Source organism: Mauremys mutica, chromosome 4, assembly GCF_020497125.1.
Source record: "Mauremys mutica isolate MM-2020 ecotype Southern chromosome 4, ASM2049712v1, whole genome shotgun sequence".
NCBI classification, from domain to species: Eukaryota; Metazoa; Chordata; order Testudines; family Geoemydidae; genus Mauremys; species Mauremys mutica.
This window is the reverse complement of record NC_059075.1, coordinates 163131920-163151203: the sequence shown is the minus strand read 5'-3', so window position 1 is coordinate 163151203 and position 19284 is coordinate 163131920. Positions and strand designations below refer to the sequence as shown.

Genomic DNA, 19284 nt, shown 5'->3' with positions numbered 1-19284 from the left:
GGTCGTGACATTTTGGTATGTTTCTGTCTGATTTTGTAAGCAAGTAATTTCTAAGTGAGGTGAAACTTGGGGATACGCAAGACAAATCAACCTCCTGAAGGGGGAACAGCAGTCTGGAAAGGTTGAGAACCAATGCCTTAGAGGATCGCTGGTCTTGGCTAACAGCCCTTCCAGGATCTGTTGTGGCTAACTGGTCTTCCTGGCTAATCAGATTATTGTTTGTGAGATGGGGGATTTCCACCTGTGTTTCTGGCTCAATATATAACAATGATGCTGGCTGGGTCACCCACGGGGATTGAAACTAGGACTTCTGGAGCCAAGATCATTAGCCTTTACTGCATGGGCTAAAGAACAGACTCCCTTACCTTGGAAGCAGTAATAGACTCACTAACCTCTACACCTGGTCTAGCCACTAGGGAGCGATAAAGAGCCACGCTGGGTTAGCTGGGTTACGTTTGGAAAGGTGGAAGGATCAGTGGGTGTGCTGGGAGGCTGCTCTATTTCTGGGCACACCGGGTGGCAGGGTGTTGCTGATAACAGAATTAAACAGGGCAGGTTCTCGTCCCAGCGGACTGAGGAGACTCAGGATCAGGGGCAGTCTTGGGAGCTTTGCACCCTGGTGAATTACAGACTGTGATATGGAGGTGACACCCTAGTATCTGAGGCTTGGACCAATTCTCCAGGACTGGTAGCTTGGGTATCATCTCTGATGCAGAAGAGACAATTCTGCCCTCAAGTGTGAATCCCGGGGGCAGGAGATGATGGAAAGAGGAGGAAAAAGCCCCCCAGAAGTTAGCGCTCAGGTGGCCATGGCAACAGGACACAGAGATGCATATGTGAACATGCACATGAGCAGTGGGCAGAAGCTGGGGGTGGAGCCTTCATCTGGGGGAGGAGCCAAGGGCATTAAGGCAAGCAAACAAATATTTCTGCACCTCCAAGAGGCAAGGCACTGGCGGAAATCTGGCCACCAGTGAAAGCGACCCACTTACTGGCTAGTGATGGAGGCATTGGTGGCTGGATGGGGTAGGCTGGTTGTGCAAATGGTTTAATGCTGAAAAACAAAGTGCATCATTAGGGAAGTTAATGAGAATCTCGTTTATAAAGTGTCCCCCCACCCCACCTCCTCTCCATAGGGAGCTGATGGTCGCTTCCTGGACAGTTAAGACAAGAACATCGATACCCAAAATCCATGCTGTGTGCCTGTGCACATGCACACAGAGACCAGCTGCTAATTCTCAGCTCCCTACATCTGCCTGCCCTGCTCTCTCCTCCCCAAATGAAGAGGCCTTCTGCGCCCCTCCCACCACTCTCCACCATGGACTGGGATACGTCCCATCCTCCCTCTCTGACACATCCCCTTAGACTAGTACAGGGATCAGCAATCTTTCAGGAGTGGTGTGCCGAGTCTTCATTTAATCACTCTAATTTAAGGTTTTGCGTGCCAGTAATACATTTTAATGTTTTTAGAAGGTCTCTTTCTATAAGTCTATAATATATAACTAATCTATTGTTGTATGTAAAGTAAATAAGGTTTTTAAAATGTTTAAGAAACTTCATTTAAAATTAAATTAAAATGCAAAGCCCCCGGACTGGTGGCCAGGACCTGGGCAGTGTGAGTGCCACTGAAAATCAGCTCGTGTTCCGCCTTTGGCACATGTGCCATAGGTTGCCTACCCCTGGTCTAGTATAAATGCAGCTCATCCGGAGGCCCATGTTCTCAGTGCACACAGCAATCAGCCAGACACCAGCGCTGGTTGGACCCCAGAGATCATCAGGACCAAGTCATTAGCAGCGAGATATTGGTGGATCATTGCCATAGCCTCAGGCCAGAGATACAGCAGTCCTCCATCCATCAACACACTCAGCACGGGCAGTGGCCAGGCAAACATTCCCCACAGCCCACCCCAGAGGAACCCACCCCTGGTGGTTGAGGGGAGTTCTACACCCAGGTTTCTGACCCTCTCCTGACTACATGGGAGCCAGCTGTGTGCATCAGGTTGTTCTCCACACACTGCTCACATGCAGTCTTAAAAACGTGCACACCAGTGATTTGCCTAAGCTGGCAGAGTTGGGCATAGGACCTAAGAGACCTGGCCCCCCGGGGTCCCTGCTCTTCCCGTAACAGCACACTGCTTTCCTAATCTCTGACTGACACAAGAACTTGGGGGGAGAAAACCAAAGCATATTAAAGCTTCAGCAGACATAAATATGGTCTGATCGAGACCTGAGGTGCCTCTTTACTTACTCCTGAGAGGGTCCAGGCTGTCCTGGGATAGACCCGCTCCAAAACTGGGGAAACAAAAGCACACACGAAGGAATGGTCAGGACTTAGCCGCACATCCCAACACCCCGCGACACATCTTACCGCCCCTTTGAGCAGGCTTTAAGGTTGCACAGCAAGCCTACAGCCAACCGGGACACCACGTCTTCAGCAGGAAATCCGCTAGGGGAATGCCGTAGCTGTGAGCTCCCCAAGGGCCAATTCTCCTGCCCCTTTCCTCAACAAAGCTGCCTGTCGGAAAAGCTTAGGACTGGAGTAGCTGTGAGCTCCCTTGCAGCCACCCCTCCCCTGCTGTCCCCTGTATCAACTCCCAGGGCGGCAGGTGAGCCTGTGGTGGCTCGACCTCCTTCCTAGACAGTGTTCCTAGCCCATTCCATGTGGCAGATCCTGCTGGGCTGGGAACACAGGGCGAGCCTTCTTCCACCTGGGGAGAGTGGAGTCCCTTACCCTGGGGGGAGCAGAGAAGACAGCCTGAGGAAGAGGAGGAGGGGGGCTGAGTTTGTTCTGCAGGACGCTGGCGGATACGATCTGTGCGGATGACATGGAGGCCATACTCTGCAGGGCCTTGTCCTTCGAGACCTGGTCCTTTGAGAGAGGAGAGGAGGAACAGAAAGCGTGGTTACCAACCCAAACCGCACAGGGACGCAGACAGACCGACTGACACCAATTACCCCCCTCAGCCCAAAGGAGCCCAATGCGCTTTACAAACTGGATCTATACACACAAAGGGATCCCTTCAACTGCCCCTGTGATGCAGCCACCTCTGGGGTGGAGCGTGGCAGCTGTTTATCATTGCCATGCATTGCTACACAAGTGTTTAGGACAGGAAGTCACGGAGAATAATGCAGTCAATGAAACAGCAGGGGGAACTTGGGAAGGAGAACAGAAACCGCCCAGACTGGAATTTGCTCACATCAACATCCCAAGGAATTGTTGAGCACAAGTGGCCAGGGCTTCGGTTTTAAATCTCACGTGTGAGAGGGCACCCTTGGCAGCACTGTCTGGGTTCTGACTCAGAGAGAAAACACCACCCCCTACCCCCGCACTGAATCACTGATACCAGGGACTTTTTCTGGGGGGGGGGGTCTCTGTCTATGGGAGAGGGCCAGGGAATATTAAAAGGATAAAGAGACAGTTAAAGAAAGTAACTGCAAACTCAAGCACTACTTACCAAGTTCATGGCCTGTACATAAAAGAAAGGAATAGCAACGGTTAGTATGTTTGCAACAATCCCAGAGCAGAGGCACGTCTGCACCCTTATAGGAGTCATTAACATACTGACCCTTTGAAGAACCAAGGGAAGATGGGTCTGACTTTGGAAACAAACCAAATCTAAACCCGGGTGGTTTCTAATGGACCTGGTCTCCCTGTGTTTACGACCCTGCTTGGCAATCTGGGTATGTGGGACGCCAGGGTGTGAATGGGTACAACAGATCCGTGCGGGCTGGTAACCTCTTCTCAGTTAGGCACCACTGAATAGTGCACGGGCCGCCATGAAATACCAGAATAGGCTGCACTAGTACGTGAAGCTAAGAATAGTGAGCCAGGGGCTGATTGGGCATGAAGTAATCTTACCCAGCACACACATGTACGTGCGTGACATATGCTCCAGCAGCGGAGGCATGCCTGGTTCTATACGTGCACACAACTGAAAGGCAGGGAATGAGGAGTGCCTGGCTGTATGCGAACAGCGGCGCTGGAACCATTTTTATACTGGGGGAGGTGATGGGGGAAACCATGTATTTGGTTGTGAACTGAGTGGCTGTGCACATGTAGATCTGAGTGGAGAGAGGAGCGGGAAGAGTGCTGGGTAGAGGAGATTTAAAGGGATGCGTCTGAGGAAATGATCCTCAGCTGTTTTACGATGGATTGATTTGAGAATTTCCAGGCCTGCACATAGAACCTCATTTGGGTTAGTGGATCTTCTGAGTTTTTAATATCATCAAGACTTTCCCATTCGCCACCTCTTACAAGTTTTAAAGCTGGCAAAGTGAAATGAGAAAACAGGCATCAAAAATAACCTCTGCTTATCATGCTCAGCTCCAGGGACATTGGGAAGGAGCCATAGGAAGGAGAGGATTAAAACCAGGAAATCGATGTGTGCGTTTGTATCAGCAGCTCATCTCTCTCTCTCCAAACTGCATGGACCTCAAGAGCTGAGCTCCCATTCGGGCCTCTAAGGAAGTGGCCACATTTTCAGAAGGGCTCAGTGCGGTGGGTGCACACTGGGTGTGGAGCACTAGATAATCTGTCCCTAGACATGTGTGTTTATATGAGGCAACTGGAAAAAGGAGCAAGGTTTCCTTTTTGCAATAACTATTTGGCTCACTCAGCAGGAACAGAGGGTTCTGCAATCTTTCCCAGCGCATCTGTGGTCATCCTAGTGCAGAGGTTCTCAAACAGGGGGTCGGAACCCCTCAGGGGTCACGAGGTAATTACATGGGGGGGGTCACAAGCTGTCGGCCTCCACCCCAAACCCTGCTTTGCCTCCAGCATTTATAATGGTGTTACATATATTTAGAAATGTTTTTAATTTATAAGAGGGGTCACACTCCGAGGCTTGCTGTGTGAAAGGGGTCACCAGTAAAAGAAGTTTGAGAACCACTCTCCTAGTGTGCTTACTACGTATGCATGCCCTGATCATCAGATCATATATTGCTTTTCCTCTTCAGAGCTTAACTTGAGGCTTGATCGGCCGATTCATTTTGAACCAGTTTTAAGAGCCCCCAGAGACTCAGGAGATGGATGTATTTTAAAAATCAATATTACACAGTCCTGTAGCGTCTAAGAGCTACGTGCACGGACACACGTTTGAGGCGTAGAGAGAACCAAAAGGCAGTCGGACTTGGCTGTATTAAAAAGAGGATCCCAAAATGGAGATATGGCTGTTCCACACATAGGCCCTATTGGCCCTTCCAAAATTGCCCACGGGCCAGAGGAATTACAGTCCTTATGGAAGAGTCAGATGGAATTTAATAGGGACCTATAGAAATGACTCCCAAACCCTATACTAGAATTTAACAGCGAGCCAGATCCTCTCTCTAGGTTCTTTTGAACAATCCTGTAGACTCTACAGTAGGGGCAAAATTCCCTATTAAATTCTACAGGGACTTGTTAAATGGGACAGGAAGACAGAGGGCACTGGAACAAACAAATGCATATGGACCAGCAGCGAGATTTCTCCGCCACCTGGGAGTGGCCCCTGCGCCGTGCAGGCTAATCATAGTTATTGCACTATTATGGTGTGTTCGTCCCCTCTGTTTGCGGCATCCACCTGTTGTCTCTCGTCTCCTACTCAAGCTCTTCAGGGCAGGGTCTTTTAGTTAAGCGTGTGCACATGTGCTGTGCCTGGCACAATGGGGCCCCGATGGTGCGGCTCCCACAATACAAAATGAACGACAACCACAAAAGGAGGAATGTCCTGATGAGAACTTTAATTTCAGTTTTAGTTGCAAAACCCCTCCCCGCACCCTGCCCTGTGACCCCACCCCACCCCACCCACATGTGCCTCTGGCACCCAGCAAACCACAATACAGAGAACACACAGTGGAAACAGTTACTGAAAGGTTAGTCAAACTCCACTAAGAAAGAGGGAAGGAGAGAAAGAAAAGCCAACCAGAGAAGAGACAACATTCCAGTTTTATCCTTGCTCTGCTCCCTTGGCTCCTGGATCCCTAGCCTGACCTCTAGGCAGCTAGAATGAACTGGAGCAGGGTCTCCATGGGAAGCCCCAAAGCTCCTGGCTGAGCATCCCTGCACTAGCGAGTATGTCCCATCATATGAGCCCTGTGGTTCAAACATCCCCCACCTGGCATCTCCCTGTGCTGGTCCCACAGTCCGACTGTTCCCCTACAGACTAGAAGCACAGGCCCCAACACCCACATGTCTCCTTATGGGGAGGGGCGGGGGTCAGCGTCACAGTGTGTGGGCCCTGTAGCCTGAGCACCCCGACACCTTCCAGCGTTGAGTTATTCCAGGTGGCCCACGCAGCCCGAGTGCACTAGAATCAGCAGGGACAGCATCACCCCGCACGGGCATGGGACCAACCCATGAGAGTCAGCATCTGCTGGGGGAGCATTGCCTTGGGCCCCCAGCCTCAGGCACAGGGGTGGGCTCTGCATCTCATTCCTGCCCCTTGGGGAGGTGCCCAGTGTGCTGTCCTCACCCCCTAGCTCACTAGTCTGGAGCAGCACCTGGCTAGGTTAGGCTGCAGCCTGCACTGCTCCCTCACGGTCCTGCAGTGGCGAACTTATGGTGCATCTTTGCAGCCTGGGGGAGGCCCTGACCCTCCCAGCTACAGGGAAACACGCAGAGCCTTGCCCAGTGCAGGAGCTTGTGGGGAGGAGGAGGAGCACTAAGGGGAAAGCCTAAGGCCCTTGCTTGCTATGTTACTGCCTTTGGGATGCACAGGCTCTGGCCAGCCCTTGCAACCTACCAACCCTGCCCTCCCCACTCTGTGCACAGCAGGTCCCAACGTGGGCACGGGGCTCACCATCCTGCAAAGGGCGCATGGGAGGAGGTTCTCCAGGGAGGCCTCTAACTGACCTCAGGAGCTTCCTAGCTAGACCTCTCCAGCTGGAGAGATCCTGTTGCAGTCTCTTCCTGCCACCCCTTCCCCAAGGAGCGTCTGGTTCCAGGAACGAAGGGAGTGGGGGAAAGACATAAAAAGGAAAGAGAAAGCGGCACACCACAGAGCTGAGTGTGTTAGTCGTCAGCACGGCCACTGCTCGGGGGCAAGCGGGAGGTGGGAGGAAGCCGAGGAGCGCGTACCTTCAGCTTGGACTGAATCTCGCGAGATTTCCGTCTGGCTAGAACCTGCAAGTGGCTAGAGACCTGCAGAGAGAAAGCAGAAGGAGAGGGGAAAACAGCAGAGCCGTCAACCAGAGCAGAGGAGAGGAAGGAGAGGGGCTGCCCCATGCTCACACACCACGGACGCATGGGCAGGGTCTCCAACGTACCTTAATGCCAACCTGGTACTCCCGCACCTTCTTCCGAGCTAGAACCTGTATGTGGCTGGACACCTAGGGCCCGCCAAGCCGTTCAAAAAGGAAAACACAAAGAGAATGAAGACATGATCCTGCACTGCGCTGCGTGACAACAGCGCGCCGAGTGTTCGAGATACACGGGGCCAGCCTGGGGGTCAGTGGAGACTCCTGAGAACTAGCACTCCTCCTATGGAACGCAAGCAACAGTGGCCAAAAATATCGGGCCAGATCCTCAGCTGGTGTAAACGTTACGCCAGTTTATGCCAGCCTAGGATCTGGCCCATAGAGTGGGCACGTGCCCCGTGAGCACACCCCTCTTGTTTCACTTTGCAGTTTGGTTTTAACTCTGCAACCAATGGTGCTGTGGATGCCAAGGCTATTAGCGCTTGGTGGTTCTCTGCAAAGGGGGCCCATCTAACCAACAAAGAGATGGTTTCTCTAACTGCCAGCCTTGCACGCTCAGCCCGGGCTCCTTCCTTCTCGTGCGTCACCGTCAGGGAGGGAGTTTGTGAAAGGCAAATTCTGCCCTTCCACATGGCTGTGCCAACCCTGTGAGGTTCTGCTAGGCGGAATCTGGCCCTGTAGTTGCAGCATAGCGAATCATTCCAGGGAAGATGCAGGAGCCAGAACAGACTCCAGCAGGCTCCCCCACATCTCTGTGAATTGTGCTGCGTAAAGAGGAGGAAAAACACAGGCAAAAATTTTCAGGGCCAGGTTCACTCAAAAAAGTGAAGTCGACCAAGTTACATCGCTCAGGGCTGGGAAAAATCCATCCCCCGAGTGATGTAGTTATGCCCACCTGACCCCGGTGCAGACAGTGCTAGACAGACAGAAGAATTCTTCCATTGACCTAGCTACTGCCTCTCGGGGAGGTGGGCAGGGATGGTGTCCCTAGCCTCTGTTTGCCAGAAGCTGGGAATGGGCGACGGGGAACGGATCACTTGATGATTACCTATTCTGTTCATTCCCTCTGGGGCACCTGGCATTGGCCACTATCAGAAGACAGGAAACTGGGCTGGATGGACCTTTGGTCTGACCCAGTCTGGCCCTTCTTATGGATTAACTATGCCGGCAGGAGAATCCCTGGCATCATTGAGCGTCTACACTGAAGTGCTGTCAAGTGTAGACAAGCTCCAAGTCTGGGCATCTAAAGATAGGGACCTAAATAAAAGGTGGCTGGTTTCCAGAGAATCCACAACCCTCACTCAGGTCAATGAGAGCTGTAAACCTTGGAAAATCAGGTGTGTGCAGTGTCATTATAGCTGTATTGGTCCCAGGGGGGTGAGGTGATATCTTTTACTGGACCAACTTCTGCTGGTGAGAGAAACTTTCAAGCACCCAGAGCTCTGATTCTGGTCTGGGAAACGTACTCGAGCATCACAGCTAAACACAAGGTGAAACAGAAACGCACTTAACGTAGGTTAAAGAGACCATTCAAGGGGAAGTGAGCACTGCATATCTCTATAGTCCTAGGACAAAGGAGGCTTAGTGGGTTACAGGTTGCTGTAACGAGCCATAAATCCGGGGTCTTTATTAAGTCCACCAGAGCTATGAATTTAAGTCTCCAGGCTCGTCTTTTGACGGTGTCGTGCAGGATGTTTTCTATTCAGAACCCTGAATATAGAGGTAGGAACCTCTCTTGGGTCACCCAGAGCTGGAAATTTTGGCCTCATCTGTGCAGCAATGTGGTATCATTTCCCCACACGCTCCCTTCTGACCATCAGCGGCCCCTACATCCTGCTCTCTTGCAACTAGTCCCAGCCCCTTGGCTGCTTCTCCAGCGCAGAGTCTGTCTGCTGTGCATCGAGATACCCCGAACACATTTCTGATAGTGATCACCAGGTTCAGTTTGCTCTTGGGTCACACCTCTGCCTCCAGAGGGACCCAGTGAGGGCTGCACGCTCCATAACAAAATTCCCCTCTATTCATCCATTCGAGTGGCATCTGCCTCTGCCCTCCCGCCCCTACCGCTAAGCCCAGATAAGTTTTCAAGGGATCATTTCAAAGCTTTAACGCAGAGGAAAAGTTCTACTGCATGGAGCCAACGTGGTCTTCCGTCTATCCACATACCTAAACAGCCCTCCCGCCCATAGGATCCAAGCACCTTACAATCCATCAGCCAAACTATGGTGCTTATACTGCCCCCATCAATGCAGTAGCAATCACTGAAGGATTTTATCCTTCCTGGGAGGCAGGGCAGTGCTATTATCCCCTTTTACAGATGGGGAGCTGAGGCACAAGGATAGATTAATGATTTGCACAAGGTGTCTGTGTCTGAGCTGGGGATTGAACCCTTGTCTCCAAAATCCCAGTTCATTAGACTGTCCTGCCCCCCATCGTGGCTCCTCTTGCCAGCCAGTCTAGAGCTACGTGTTGTCACAGGCTGGGAGGAGCAAACGGGCGAGCGGCAGTCAGATTTCCAAGATCCTTTCCCCCTCGCATTGGCAGGAACCCTGCTACAAACCACAGCCAGTCACAGCACCGGTGACCTGCTGTTCTAATCCCATCACGGAGCATGCACTGGACACAGCCAGAGGGAGTTTCAAGCATGGGGAGCAGCGGGACGGCTGTTGGCAACTGGACCTGTTGCAAATGGAAAGATCCTCTCCACGGCTTATGGACAATCAGCTCCGTCCCTGGACTGGTCCAGAAGCACTCACAGACACAGGCGTGGAAGTGGATACAGGACTCCTACTCCTTTGGTCCCATGAGGCAGGTAACACCCCAGAGCTCCCACAGCAGGTGTGATTCGCTGCCAGCTGATTTTCAGTGCTGCCCTGGTTCTAGTCCCCAGTTCTGCACACCTCACCCAATACAATGCATGGGGGCAAGGAGCACAGGGCTGGCCGGAGGGAGGGGATGCAGGTGGGAACAAGGAGCTCCATGACTCTCCCGCCACAACAGCCCAAGCTTCTGGTGGGGGTGGGAGAGAGCTCTTTGCCCATGCCCACGGCTGACAGGACAGTATTCTAGTGCACCTGGGTTACACAAGCACCCCCTGTCCTGGTAAAGAGTACTGGCAGAGAGGGACTCTAGAGCTGGATCTAGAAGAAGAGGGGATGAAAGATTCAGGATTTCGCTAGAGATCTCAAACATGCCAGTGACCATTCAGAGCTGGAGGCTGGCCTGTAGAAGGAAAGGGGACAGGTGCCCAATCCAGATCCAGGTGCGAATCTAGAGGTGTTTGGGTTCAGGCCCAGATTCCACCAGAAGCGATAGGGCCGGGCGTGTATAAAACAGGAAGATCCCATGAGCCCTCGGCCCAATCACAAGCCAAATCAAATGACTTTTGAAGGTTCAAATAACATTTCCCATGCCACACTCGCCATCACAGCTCCCCCCAGGAGGGGAGGCAGGCATGTCGCTGCCCCATGCAGAGGGCTGCTCTTGGGACGTGGCTGGGCCCACCGGGACTCTCACGAGGCTCAGGGATGGGCGAGGCTGGGCTACGCAGGCACACACCGGCGTGCCGATCCCAACTGAATCCCAAACGCCAGGTGTTCTGACGCCTCACGGTGGGACGACAGCAGCCGGGAACTTGCTGGATCTTAGCACAGGAGCCTCTCCTGCCTCAGCTAAAAGAGGCCATTAGCCAAGGCTGCAGCAGACTCATCCCTCTCTAGCTGGCCGTGCCACACCAGGCAGGTGCAGCATACAGGAGGCTCACCCAGCCCCGCCGGCCCAGCGAGCTGAAGCCCACCGGAGGAGATAAGACGACTGTGCCGGAACAGATCAGTTCCCGGACCTCAAGCATCCGAGAAGGGTGGGGTGGAGATCCTCAACAATCAGTATCCCTCCCTTTGCTGGGCTATAGCAGCTCCCAGCGAGCCGTGTCCGAGCCCCATAACCCCCCTTGTGACGCAGCTCAGCGTAATCCTCATTGCACGGACGGGGAAAAGGGGGCACAGCGAGGGGAAACGCGAGACGCGCAGCAAGCCAGCAGCAGAGCTGGAAGTGGAACCCAGGCATCTAGACTCTGCCCTGGGCTTTGCCTGCTAGTCCACACAGTCCTTCCTCATCCTCCCAGGGCGCGACGACAAGCCGAGCGAAGGGCGCCAGACTCCCAGCACTGTCCTTGAGGCCGAGTCTATTGGCCAAAGGTCTCGCGCTCGGACCCTTTCTTCAAATAAAGTAAAGCAGGTTTTTGGTTTTTTTTTACCTGTTTTCTCGTCCGTGTTTTCCCCGTCCGGAGCTTGATGTATCTCGCTATCAATTCATTGCGACCTAGAGCAAGCCAAAGAGGAAGAACAAGATCAAAGCAGGAGCATCTTGCCAGGTCCTTTGCCCCGTCCTTGACACCCAAACACTTCTCTTCCCTAGTCCAAAAACACCCCAGCCCTGACCTAACCAAGGTTTCTCTCCAAGCCACAGGTGAAGTGACAAGGCTTTGCCAGAAGGGGGTGCTGTCCTGGCAGCTGTCAAGGCCAGACTGAGCCAGCTGGTGGGGCAGGCTGGAAGGGTCTGTGAGGGCCCCAGTGACAGCGTTGATGGGAAGAGAGGGGCCAGGACACAATGAAATGACCACGATGGAGGGGACCGTTCCGACTGACAGCACGCACCAAATGGTGGGCGGTTTGTGCCGACCAGAGAGCTGGGCGCAGACATGGGACACCCAGAAACTCCTCCCATCGCCTCTGTGGGACGGGAGTCCTTCCCTTCCGCTCTTGGAGGACACCGCCAAGAATGGCAGGAGAGCTTTCTGCGCTCGCTCCACCGGGAACCTGGCGCTTTGGGATCACTGCTCTCGGAGACACCCCTCCCCTCCTCCTGGGAGGGAAACTGGGAACTCTGCAGGCCGCAGCAGGAGGCCAGTGAGCCTGCGGAAATGGGCGAAGAGCACGGCACGAGATTTGGGTTCAGAGGTAACCAACATTGGCAACCCCCAAAATTTTCCCCATGGCCCAATCCGCATTTCCAGGAGCACTGGCCTTTTAAACAGCCTTGCCCGACATCCTCGGCCTAATCCGAAGCAGAAGAGCTTTTGCTCCACATTTTACAGGCCAGCTGTGGCCAATCTAAATTCAAACCTCAGAGCAGCTGGGAGCTTTCTTCTCTCTCCTTCCCCCCTCCCCCACCCCCAACCGATGTGGGGGTGGGGAAGCACGCCAGATTTATTTTAATGGACCAGATGGTGGTGGTTGGAGCTAGTCATAATGCCCTTGGAGCTAGTTTAGGATTTAAAAAAAAAAAAAAAAAAAGAGTAAAAAAGCCAAACAACTTTTGTCGCAGCGCCGACGCCCCGCGCCTTCTGGGGGCAGGGGGAGGGGCTCTCCGAACAGGCCTCACACTGTAAGGGAAGAAGCACAAGCTCCCCTCGCCCCCTCCTCACGCCTCTGCAATTCTGCCAGCAACACGGCGACAGACAGCGCCAGGTGCTGCGCTGGGTCAGCTGCGTCCCATGCCTCCCGGGGAGAGCAAGAGAAGGAAGGCTCCATACGCGGGAGTAACAATGCTCCCTCCAAAAGAGCAGCTGGAGCAGGGACCATGTCCCTTGGGGGGGAAAGGGGTGTGTGCAACCCCTTACAGGGGTGGGACAGATCCCTCCCTTTGCCCCTGGAGCACGCACTCACCCAGTCCTCACTTCCCCTGTGAGGCCACTTTACAGATGGGGAAACTGAGGCACAAAGAACGGGGCAGTGACTTGCCCAAAGTCACCCAGCAGCACAGGAATAAAACTCCTGTCTTCTGAGTTCCAGTCCAGTGGCCCATCCACTCAGCCGCTCTTCCCTCACACACACAGGCAAGCTTGCCTGGGAGTAATGGGGCTCCCCACAGGGAACAGCTGGAGTGATTCCCCGCGCCCTGGGTTAACACTGGCCCCCACAGGGGATGGCTGGACTACTTCCCCTTAGAAGGCAGCTGTAGCTAATCCTGCATTCCCATAAACGCCCACAACCAGGGACTCTGGTTCCTAGTCTCTAGCCACACAGAATCAGGTGGGCCGAAGCCCAGCCTGACCTGTCTGTACCTGCTGGGCTACCCCAAAGATGTGAGGGAGAAGAGAAGATTCCAGCCCTCAGCCCCTCCCCAGTCCTTCCACTGTTGGTCTCGGGGTGCTATCTGAGGGGCCCGGTGAGGCTGATCCCCACGGGGGGGGGGGGGGTTGGCACTGTTCAATGCATTTTCCCTCGCAGCCTCTCCACTGCAAACTGCACATTAGACATAAATGCAGCCCAAGGAGAGTAATCAGGGAACAACTGCGAAGTACCTGGCTTGCCGCAGCCATTTCCTTCTTGTTCACCCCTGGGGTCTGGGGTCTGCTCCTTCCACCCTCGCCCTGGGGCCTCTCACCCCAGGAGGGCCCCAGACGCCACTTCCCTCGGCCTCTGCACCGTTCCCTTCACAAGGTGCAAATGGCGCCCAAGGCTAGCTGTGCCCTGGAGAGGTGCTGTTGGAAGTACGTGGCAGGTGCCCACCCAGCCTGCCTGCTCACCCTGGCAGCGTGGATCTCAATCTTGACTCCCTGGCAAGCTGTCAGAGCACAAGAGCCTGGGGGTTACAGCTAGGCCGGGACCTGGGAGACAAGAGACCTGAAGGATCCAGAGTCATGGTGGGCCCGGGCCTAGGAGGTAGCAGCAAGGAGGCCTAGTGGCCTGAAGAGGCTGCACTCCCGGCAGGCCTGGCCCCACAGCATGGTGGAAGGCATTGAGGGGAAGCAGGAAAGGGGTGGCAGGGTGTGTGTGAGGGCAATGGAGATAACCCTGAAGATCCCTGGATCTGGACAGAGGGTGGCAAGGGAGGAGACGCTGAGAGAGGAGAGGGCAGCGCTGAGCATAGAGGCCCGGGGGCAAAGAGGAGAGGAAGAGGGGGGTGAAGAAAGGAGGACAAGAAAAGAAAAAAAAGTGACCACGGTGGAGGAGAGGGGTTTTGGGGTCAGTAGGCGTCCTACAGTTCCTACAATGTACCGTAGGACCCTGCCGGGAGGGGAGGACTGCAGAGTGGAGTGGGCCAATGTGAGATGATTGTATTTCCTGCCCTCCCATTGTGGGGACACACCAGTTCTCCTCCATCCCCACCATCCTCCCAATCTTGAGCACAGCTGAAGGAACTACAAACACAGCGCGGCCATGTGGGGCAGCCCACGCCCCGCAGTGGGGCACGGCACAGCTGGCACACTATGGGCGTGGGGCACTGGACTATTTTCTGCGGGTATTAACAGCACACCCTCGGCCCCGCCACTGCAGGGTTCCCTGCACGGTGGGAGCCTCTTCCAGCTGCTCTGGAAGTTTGCAGAAGCCTCAAGGGGTCATCATTCCCCAAGTGCTGTGAGCGGGTCTGTGTGTGTGTCTCTCACACCCTGTCCTCTCCCCTCACCTCTATTTTAACAGCATGTGTCAGTTCTCCCTTGTGCCCCCCACTCTGTGGTGAACTGTGGGTAACTCTCCTCCCTCTGCATAGGGGGTGGTGTGGGTGTGGGTGTGGGTGTGTACACACACACCCTCTGCTGTACCATGGAGCTGCGTGTCTCTCTTTCTGGTACTAGCACACACCAACCCTATTCTCTGCTCCCTGTGTGTGGTACCAGCAGGACAGCTGTGTGTGGGCCCCACTGTCTCTATGGTACCTGCGTAGCTAAGTCTGTGTGTGTCTGTCTCTGGGAACAGCGGGAAGGCCCCCCCCCGTGCATGCCCCCCCTCCCCGTCTCTATGGTACCAGGTAGCTAAGGGTCGTGCTCTCTCTCTCTCTGGTACCAGCAGGCCTTGCAGGGCTGTCCCAGCCCCGTGATTCACCAGAGGTTGTGCCATTCCCTCTAGGAGGGCACGTCCCTCCTCCAAATTACCACATTCCCCAAATTCCTCTCCCCTGACACCACCACGTGAACCAGTTGGACTGCTCTGTTAAAAATAACCTAGTGGGACAACCTTCCAGCCAATCCGCGCGCCACAGCATACCAGCCCTGGCCGAGTCCAACTCAAGTTACACCTGCTGTCTGGGGGCAAGGCGCAGGCTCCCTGAGTTCCTGGCAACAACCCTGAGAGAGAGAGAGACACCCCTTGCCTGACAAACCCCAGCCCTCCACTATCATCCCATGCTCATAGCCTGGCCACCATTCAAATGCTAGAGGTTACCATAGGTCAAGGCTGCCCCCCTTCCACTGCTTCCCTCAGCCTCTATGCCAGTGGCTGGAAGCTCAGTCCCTCTGCAATCAGAGCACCCCTACCCCTCAAGTGCAGCGCCAGAGCTACAATGCTCCAGGATCCCCCTGGAGAATCCCATCTCTAATGCCTGTCTGGATAGACAGCCATGCTGGTGGGCTGGAGAAGCCCTCGCCCTCGTCAAGGGAAGCTACAGAATGCCCCACCATGTCCTGTCTTGGTCCATCACCGGCAAGAGCTCTCATCCCGTCAGAGCACAGTGGCATCCCCAAGGAAAGAACGCTACAGCAGGGGATTGCAAGCGTTTCAGGGCAGGGATCGCTTCATACTGCCTAGCACAACGCAGTTCCCGGTCTCGTCTGGGACCTCTAGGTACTACTGTAATACAGCTAACAAACAACGGCCAGCAATACCGTAAGGAGACTCATGTAAGCTGTTGGGAGAGGATGTTACTGCAGAAATCCTCAGAGAAGAAAATACTACTGAATTCTGTCATGATGGTCCACAACGTTACTGGTTACAATGACGAGTCTGGGGCTTGTGCTATCGAATACTAGAGTATTCTCTTAGTGGGATACTGGAGTACTGGGAGGTAAGCAGGCTGGGCAGGAACAAAAGGCAATGGGGTAACACTAGATGAACAACACTCCCTTTTCCCAGATAAACAGTGGGGGAGGTGGGATTCCCTGGCTCTGCTGGGGTTAGTCTCCCTCTGGTCATGGCTGAGAGACCCTCTGGGGCTGTGTGGCCTGGAGAACCCATGCCAGGTGTGAGCTAAGCCCTTTCCCTATGGGGAGGACCCTGGATTCTGCATGGCCAATGACTCGTTTGCCATTGCTTCCACTATTCCAGCATGGAGATCCTCAGCTTCTCCATGGGGTTTCTCGTCAGGGGGCCGCAGAGGACATTCATACAGGCTGGAAATAATGCCCACGGAAGGGGTCAACAGCCCCACCAGGCAAATGGGGGGAGCACAAACACAGGGAGTCATTTAAGGCCACGCAGATCATAGACTTGAAGGCCAGAACGGGACCACTATGATCATCTACGCTGACCTTCTGCACATTGCAGGCCACAGAATCTCGCCCACCCCCTCCTGTAATAGACCCCTCACCTCTGGCTGCGTTACTGAGGTCCTCACATCACGATTTAAAGATCAGAGGCAAGGGCCATGGCGGTTTCAATCCCTCCTCTCACAGAAGAACTAGGATTGGGGTAGGGAAGCTCACAGCCTCCCCAAGCCATACTCCTGCTGGTGGACTTGGGTGCCCAAGGACTATGAGTTCGCCCAGCTATTCTGAGCTCCCTCCCAGACCAGACGCAGACCTGGGCCCACCGTATGTTCGGTTCAACAGACCCCTCCTTGCTCTCTCCTCTAGGAGGGAGACTAGGAAGGTTCCCCGCAGCCCTGCCCCCAGTTCTAAACACTGCCTACAAAAGAGAGCGGGAGGGAGAGGGTGACACAGAGAAAAAGTGGGGGGGGGGGCGGGGGACAGACAGCGAGAGAAGGTGAAAATGAGTTTCTGTACCAAGTGCAGCAGCATGGAAGATGAAAGCAGAATTGGGCTGCTGTCTCTTTAAGCAACTACCAGATGTCTCCCAGGGGCTGGAAAAACCAGTTTGCACACTTGGGTTTGTTGAGTGGAGGCCAAGCTCCCCAGCGGCACTCCAACTATTCCCAGAGAAATCCAAAAAATGCACCCGCTTTGGAATCCCCGCACTCCCCAGCCTCCATCCCCGAGGCCCTGGGCTAGAAGGGCCCCTGCTGGGTGGCATGAGTGAGGAGCAGGGGTGCAAGGGCTGAAAGGCGGTGTAGTGAAGCACGTCTCTTTGGGTGGCCCCGAATCCTGGGAGCAGGGGTGGGGAGAAGTCTTGCTTTGCTGCAGGAAGATCTGAGAACAGGGGGAGAGGCACGGAGAGCCAGCGAGACCAGTGCAAGGGGAGGGGAGCTGTTAATGGAATGGCCAATGCTTAGGGAAGAACTTAAAAAGAAACTTGTGCAGTGTGCTGGCGACTGTCCCGCTCCCCAGAGGTGGCTGCATTTCGTGGGTGCTCTGTGCCCAATTGGTCAGGTGTTTTAGAGTCTTTTGCAACTAGAGAGAGAGGTAAGGCATTACCAGCCGTCTGCAATTCCCTTCAGCTCAGTGCTGATTCCCGAGGGATTAATACAAAGACATGTCTGGCCAGTTCCGATCGGGTGTAAGAGCTGTGCCCAGTTTCTCAGAATATGATCAATATATAACTATCCTAAATCATTAGCCCTTCTCTAGCATCCTCCCAGGATTCTAAAGTGCTTTACAGACACGAACACATTAAGTGTAAGGTAGGTATTCCCCCTATTATTAGGATGGGGAAACCGAGGCAGAGTTGGTGGCAGTGCTGGGAACAGAACCCTGTCCTCCTGAAGTCTAGTCTTGCACTTTAACCATTAGACAGTGTTCCCCCCGACCTCCATGAGTCATCCTCTGAGGTCGTAACGCAGTGTTTATGATATGACAGTCCATCCCCATGGAGACAGGTCTGAGGTCACAAACACAGAGTTGTGACATCACAGGAGCATTCAGCCTGGAGCAGGAGGAGGAGGAGACATGTGTTTACACACAGCCCAAGTGACCAGCAGCGAGGGAGGCAGAAAGCCCAGAACGGTTTGAGGGGGTTTAAATCTCTATTGTCCATTTCATTAGAAAGGCCCCGCTCCAGCAGCATATCCCCTCTCTCGCATTGCGCTGAAATACTGGTGCCATTCTCACCAGCTCCCTGGGTTTCCTTGGAGGTTTTTCATCCAAGCACTGAGCAAGTCCAACCTTGTGCTGAGCTGTTGGGACTTGAGAGATCTCAGTAGAAGATGCCGGAAATGGGGTCGGACTTCCTTATAGTGCTGGAGAAGAGTCCTGGACTGACAGCCCTAAAGACTGACACCCCTGAGCAGGCAGAGCACTGCCAGCAGCAGGGCAGGCGCATCCCGCGTCTGCATTGGAAGGACCCCCTTGAGGGGAGGCGAGTTTCAACAGCCTCGCTGCTGACAACACCCGCGAAGGTGCCATTTTCGATGGTGAAGTGTTGATGTGGACACCTGACCTGCCAGGAACTGGGTTGAGAGTCACCCAACTCACTGAACAAAGACACCCCCCACCCGCCACCGATCTGAGCCGAACTCTAACTGCCGGCCTGTCCTCGGCACAGACTCACTCTTGACTCAGGCAAGCACTTGTCTAGCTTGTCACGCCAACAAAGCTATGGAAACTAGAGTGTGGGCGCCGCATCCTAACCCACTGAACCGTCAATGGGTGGAGGCAGGTTCCTGTATCAACGAGGCTTCCTGCTTCCAACTGAAGATGCTGAATGCACTGACTTGGGCCACACTTGCCTATCTTGTCACGCCAATAACGTATTTAAAGTTGAACCCAAGAAACGAGGGCCCCAGTCCCCCAGAGCCATCCATGGGTACAGACTTCCTCGGCCAGACCCTGTATTGACAAGGTGACCCTGTTCTAGTGGGAGACACCAGGCCAAATCCATGACTCTGTTGGATGAATGTGGCCTATTGGGTTGGAAATGGAAGTGGAGGGGCTTCTGATGGGGACGTGGGGCAAGGAGAGGGCTCTGGGAATTTGGTTAGCTCCTCTCAGGTGGCCCCAAAAATTCAGAGCTGGGGAAACCATCGACATGGGGGGGAACTTTGAGGCCAAGCCGTGGTTTGAAAACACAAATCCAAAGGCAGTGCCGAGGGAGCCTCGGAAGCAGAAGGAAGTGTCTTGGTTGTGACCTGCATAAGAGGCCAGACATACTAGCTTTCACGCCCAGCCCCAGGCGTGTGGACTCCCTGTGCAGAGCCTCTCTCTGGCTGCAACTTCACCAAACCAGTCAGTCAGGCAAAGCAGAGAGAAGGAGGGAGAGAGAGAAGGGAGAGATGTCACAG

The 19284-nt window shown here is 54.2% G+C and overlaps 2 protein-coding genes across 8 annotated transcripts in view; both read right to left on the bottom strand.

Annotated features, from left to right (window-relative positions):
• The window catches only part of LOC123369703 (maestro heat-like repeat-containing protein family member 7), a 422324-nt gene that overhangs the window by 363249 nt on the left and 39791 nt on the right, over window positions 1–19284 (bottom strand). The window lies entirely within an intron of this gene.
• The window catches only part of LOC123369708 (transcriptional enhancer factor TEF-5), a 31248-nt gene that overhangs the window by 10471 nt on the left and 1493 nt on the right, over window positions 1–19284 (bottom strand). The window contains exons 2-8 of one of the 3 annotated variants that reach the window (XM_045015634.1): window positions 11429–11493; window positions 7243–7305; window positions 7055–7117; window positions 3456–3467; window positions 2732–2869; window positions 2249–2292; window positions 993–1054 (exon numbers count right to left, since the gene is read on the bottom strand). In XM_045015634.1, coding sequence (XP_044871569.1) covers window positions 993–1054; window positions 2249–2292; window positions 2732–2869; window positions 3456–3467; window positions 7055–7117; window positions 7243–7305; window positions 11429–11493 — 447 coding nt within the window. The remainder of the gene's footprint in view (window positions 1–992; window positions 1055–2248; window positions 2293–2731; window positions 2870–3455; window positions 3468–7054; window positions 7118–7242; window positions 7306–11428; window positions 11494–19284) is intronic. The other 2 variants (XM_045015635.1, XM_045015636.1) reach the window with 2 other exon arrangements.